At 53.4% G+C, this 3,563-nt stretch overlaps 1 protein-coding gene across 1 annotated transcript; it reads left to right on the top strand.

Moving 5' to 3' along the window:
• The first annotated feature begins 1,309 nt into the window (after positions 1 to 1,309).
• On the top strand, positions 1,310 to 2,053 carry LOC101773636 (F-box protein At3g49450). Its single transcript, XM_004963495.2, has one exon. It carries the CDS (start codon positions 1,471 to 1,473, stop codon positions 2,029 to 2,031), a length of 561 nt encoding a protein of 186 aa, XP_004963552.2. The 5' UTR covers positions 1,310 to 1,470; the 3' UTR covers positions 2,032 to 2,053.
• The last annotated feature ends 1,510 nt before the right edge of the window (positions 2,054 to 3,563 follow it).

Below are 3,563 nucleotides of genomic sequence, written 5' to 3'. Positions count from 1 at the left end.
CGGTCACCGGCGGCGCTGCTGGGGAGGCTGCGTGGCTGCGGCCTCGGCGGTTCTTGGATGCTCGGTGCGCGCGCCGTGCCGGCGCCGGGGCCTGAAGAGGAGAGGTGGCTGGTGTGTGGTGGTGGCTAGCGCGGGGGCGTGGTGGTGGCGAGCCGGTGCTGGCAGCGGCGGGGTTCATGGCGTGGCGGCGGGAGGCAGTGGCGGTGGCTGGCGGCGGTGTGGATGGTGGCAGCGGCGGCGGCGACGGAGCAGGATGTGCTGGTGGCGGAGCATGACTTTTTATTATTATTTTTTTTCAATAATTGGTTGCCGAGTGCCCGACACAAAACACTCGGCGAATCAGTGTTTGCCGTCAGGATTTTTGCCGTGTGTCGTTTATCGAGTGTTACACTCGGCAAACGCTTTGCCGAGTGTTTTTGGGGCTTCGCCGAGTGCCCCTGGCACTCGGCATCTTCCCTATTTCCTGTAGTGTTTCTGCCTTCACTGGTCACTGCCATAACACTTATACAAATATTACGTTTTGGTGTCACAAATGACAGAATAGTTTATAGTAAAAATAATTTCACATGTAGACATAGTGAGATTCATCATGTTGTTCAAATCTTCACCAGATGAGTTTTTCATATAACACATATAAACTAAAATCGAACCGGTACTATATGCACTTGTACAGTTGTTCAAATCATCAGAGTTACTAGAACGTCACAGCTAATAAAAAATTGCATCTCGCCAAGATCCTACTTCGGCTAGATCTCCACCTCCACTCTAATGTCCGGCCCAATCCACGCAAGCAGCCCAGCAGTTTGGACACTCACCGTTCGCCATGTGCCCATGCCATGCAGTTGTGCGGTGGTGACTCACGCGCGGGCGCCCTCGGCCTCGCCGCCCACACTCTCGCCTGCCCGCGCGCTGGGCTCGGGCTGGCCATGCGCGTGCGCCCTCGCCTGGCCGCGCGGGTCCTCGGCCTGGCCACGCGCGATGTTCGCCGCCTAGCCGCGCAGACCCTCGGCCTAGCCATGCGCGGGTTTCCTCCGCCTGGCCGCGCGATGGCGGCACGAGCCTGGCCTCGAGGGAGCGCCGTCCTCCGCCTCACCGCTAAGCGCCGTCCTCCGCCTGGCCACGTCGTTAGGGATTTGGATGTGTTCTGCAGGGAAAGATTGAATGAGGGAGAGGATGATAAGGTTTCATCTGAGCGGACTCCTTTGGTCAGTGAAACACGGGCACAGGCACAAAAGACATTTCGGCTTAGGTTAATGCCTCTCCCAGCGAGCTACCGTTAAAATCAAACGGATTGCTGACAGATGTGGCATACAAGGGATAAAGTTTACATGTTAGGGAATTGATGTTAATTTTTGTGGCACCGGAGGAATTGACTAACATATACGAGAAAACGAAGGAGGAGGCCATCAGGTGAGATCCGACGATCCGGCAACCAAGGACGCGGCGGCGGCTGCGTCGGCGTAGAAGAAGATGGACATGGACACGCCAGGAAGCATCCACGCCCTGTGCGACGACGCTCTGCTGGAGATCCTCGTCCGCCTCCCCTCCAAGTCCGTGCTCCGCTGCCGCGCCGTCTGCAAGAACTGGCGGCGCATCACCACGGCCCGCTCCTTCCTCGCTGCCCACGCCGCCCGCCGCCCGCGGCATATGCTCGTCATCACCCAGTCTTGGACGGTGAGCGCCGTCCCTCTTTCTCTCTACCCGGGGCCGGCGCCGGCCGACGACGACGACATGGGGTGGCGCGGCTACCTTTGCGACCCAATCACGCGGGGCAAGGACGGAAGGGTCACCAGGTCGTGCGGCCTGCTGGCTTCTCTCGATGGCCTCCTGCTGCTGCGGCGAAGCCCGGGCCACTTCATGGTGTGCAACCCCACGACCAGGCAGTGGAGCAAACTACCGGCGCTGGTTCCGAAGCCGTGTTCCATCGTGTACCCGTGCGGCTTCTACTTCCACAGCTCCTCCGGCGAGTACCGCCTCCTGTGCCATTATGTGGAAGCATCAGCCAGCGAGACCACCAGTTCGCCGGACTAGAGCTGGGAGGAGTACTACTACAACGACTACTACTACATCATCTCTACTAGCGGCGATCTGCCCCGGCGACTGGCGCGCGCTCCTGCGTACAACCGCCCAATCGGAAAGGGTCACGAGTACCCCGTGGCTTGCCGTGAGATTCTGCATTGGTGCTCTTTTCGCCCGGAAGCCACCAGCACCGGTAAGATACTTGCGTTCCACACGGTCACCGAGACTTTCCGGCTAGTGGCACGGCCGCCCTGCAACAACATGCATCGGTGGCGCTATTATTGGAGCTAGAGGGCACTATGCGCTGTGGCTTTTGAGGGTGCCACGTTGCTTAATCTGGGTCCTGCAAGACTACGAGTCGGAGAGGTGGATGCTGCGCAATCAGGTTCAGGTGGTGGTGCAGCCACAAACAAGCTTGGATGACGGGCTGGTGGGCAGGGCAATCTCCGATGGGCGCGATACCATTTTCATTGGACATCCCTACTTATCTCGTCCGGTAAGGTTGTGTGATCTCAAAGAGAAGAAGGTGCGAACGCAAATGGACACCATTTCATATCCTAAGTTTCTAGTGTTCAATGAGAGTCTCGCGTCGCATGCCTTCTTCGAGCCGCCTTGGTGTTTTGAGCTCGGGCCGGTAAAGTTTTGTGATTAATTAGTTGCATAGTGGAGGACAACTAGTCTTTGCTTCAAGTTTGTATATTTGCTGAAGAGTATTTGGGTCCACTCTAAGCAGATGTTGGACATCTGATCAGCCGAATTAGAAATTGGGGATTAAAAAAGTAATTCATCAGTTCCCAAATTATAGTACACTATATCTAGATACATAATATTATCTATGAACTTAGAAAAATCAACATGACCTACAATTTGGAACGGAAAGAGTACAGGACACGCCATATTATGAGTATGACTCAGTAGTGTAATTAAAGTATCATGGATAAAATAAATATGATCAAGAACACTTGCCTTCCTGGAGGCACTCTTGCTGCTCAGGAATAACTTTAAAATCTTAATCTTGCAAGTTCAAGTATTGCTTCTCGTCCAAACACCACAAGCATCCGAGCAACACATACAAGCACTCAAAGAAAAAAATTAATAAATAATAGTACACCATGCATGCGAAACAGAACAAATGAAGCACTCTAAATCATTCTTCACGTTGCTACAATCGTATTGAGCGCAAGTATCATTTAAAACGGTGCTAAAATAGTAAATGTAAGCATTAAACAAGGCTATAAGGGCATAATTGCGAGAGAAAATTAAACTATGAGGGCTAAACAGAGGAAAACTCTCCACTGGAGAGGGAAATAGGGTTATAAAACCTGAACACAACTAAACCAGGGATGCCTGGTTAGATTTCTAGAAACTTTGTGTGTGTGTGGGGGGGGGGGGGCTAAGAGCGAAGAGAAGAGCTTAAACCTAATTACTTTGGAGGAGTTTTCCCTCAAGGGAGAAAAATGAGGGGGTTTCTTCTGGCCAAAACGGTTGACCTTGTTGAACCCCCGGGTGGGTTGGCCCCAATAAATCACTTTTTCTTTAACCCC

This window comes from Setaria italica, chromosome III (assembly GCF_000263155.2).
Source record: "Setaria italica strain Yugu1 chromosome III, Setaria_italica_v2.0, whole genome shotgun sequence".
Lineage (NCBI taxonomy): Eukaryota > Viridiplantae > Streptophyta > Magnoliopsida > Poales > Poaceae > Setaria > Setaria italica.
This window is presented reverse-complemented; position numbering and strand designations above follow the sequence as displayed.

What these genes read in the sequence shown, in the direction of transcription:
- LOC101773636 (XM_004963495.2), top strand. Translation starts at nt 1,471, where the DNA reads ATGGACATGGACACGCCAGGAAGCATCCACGCCCTGTGCGACGACGCT.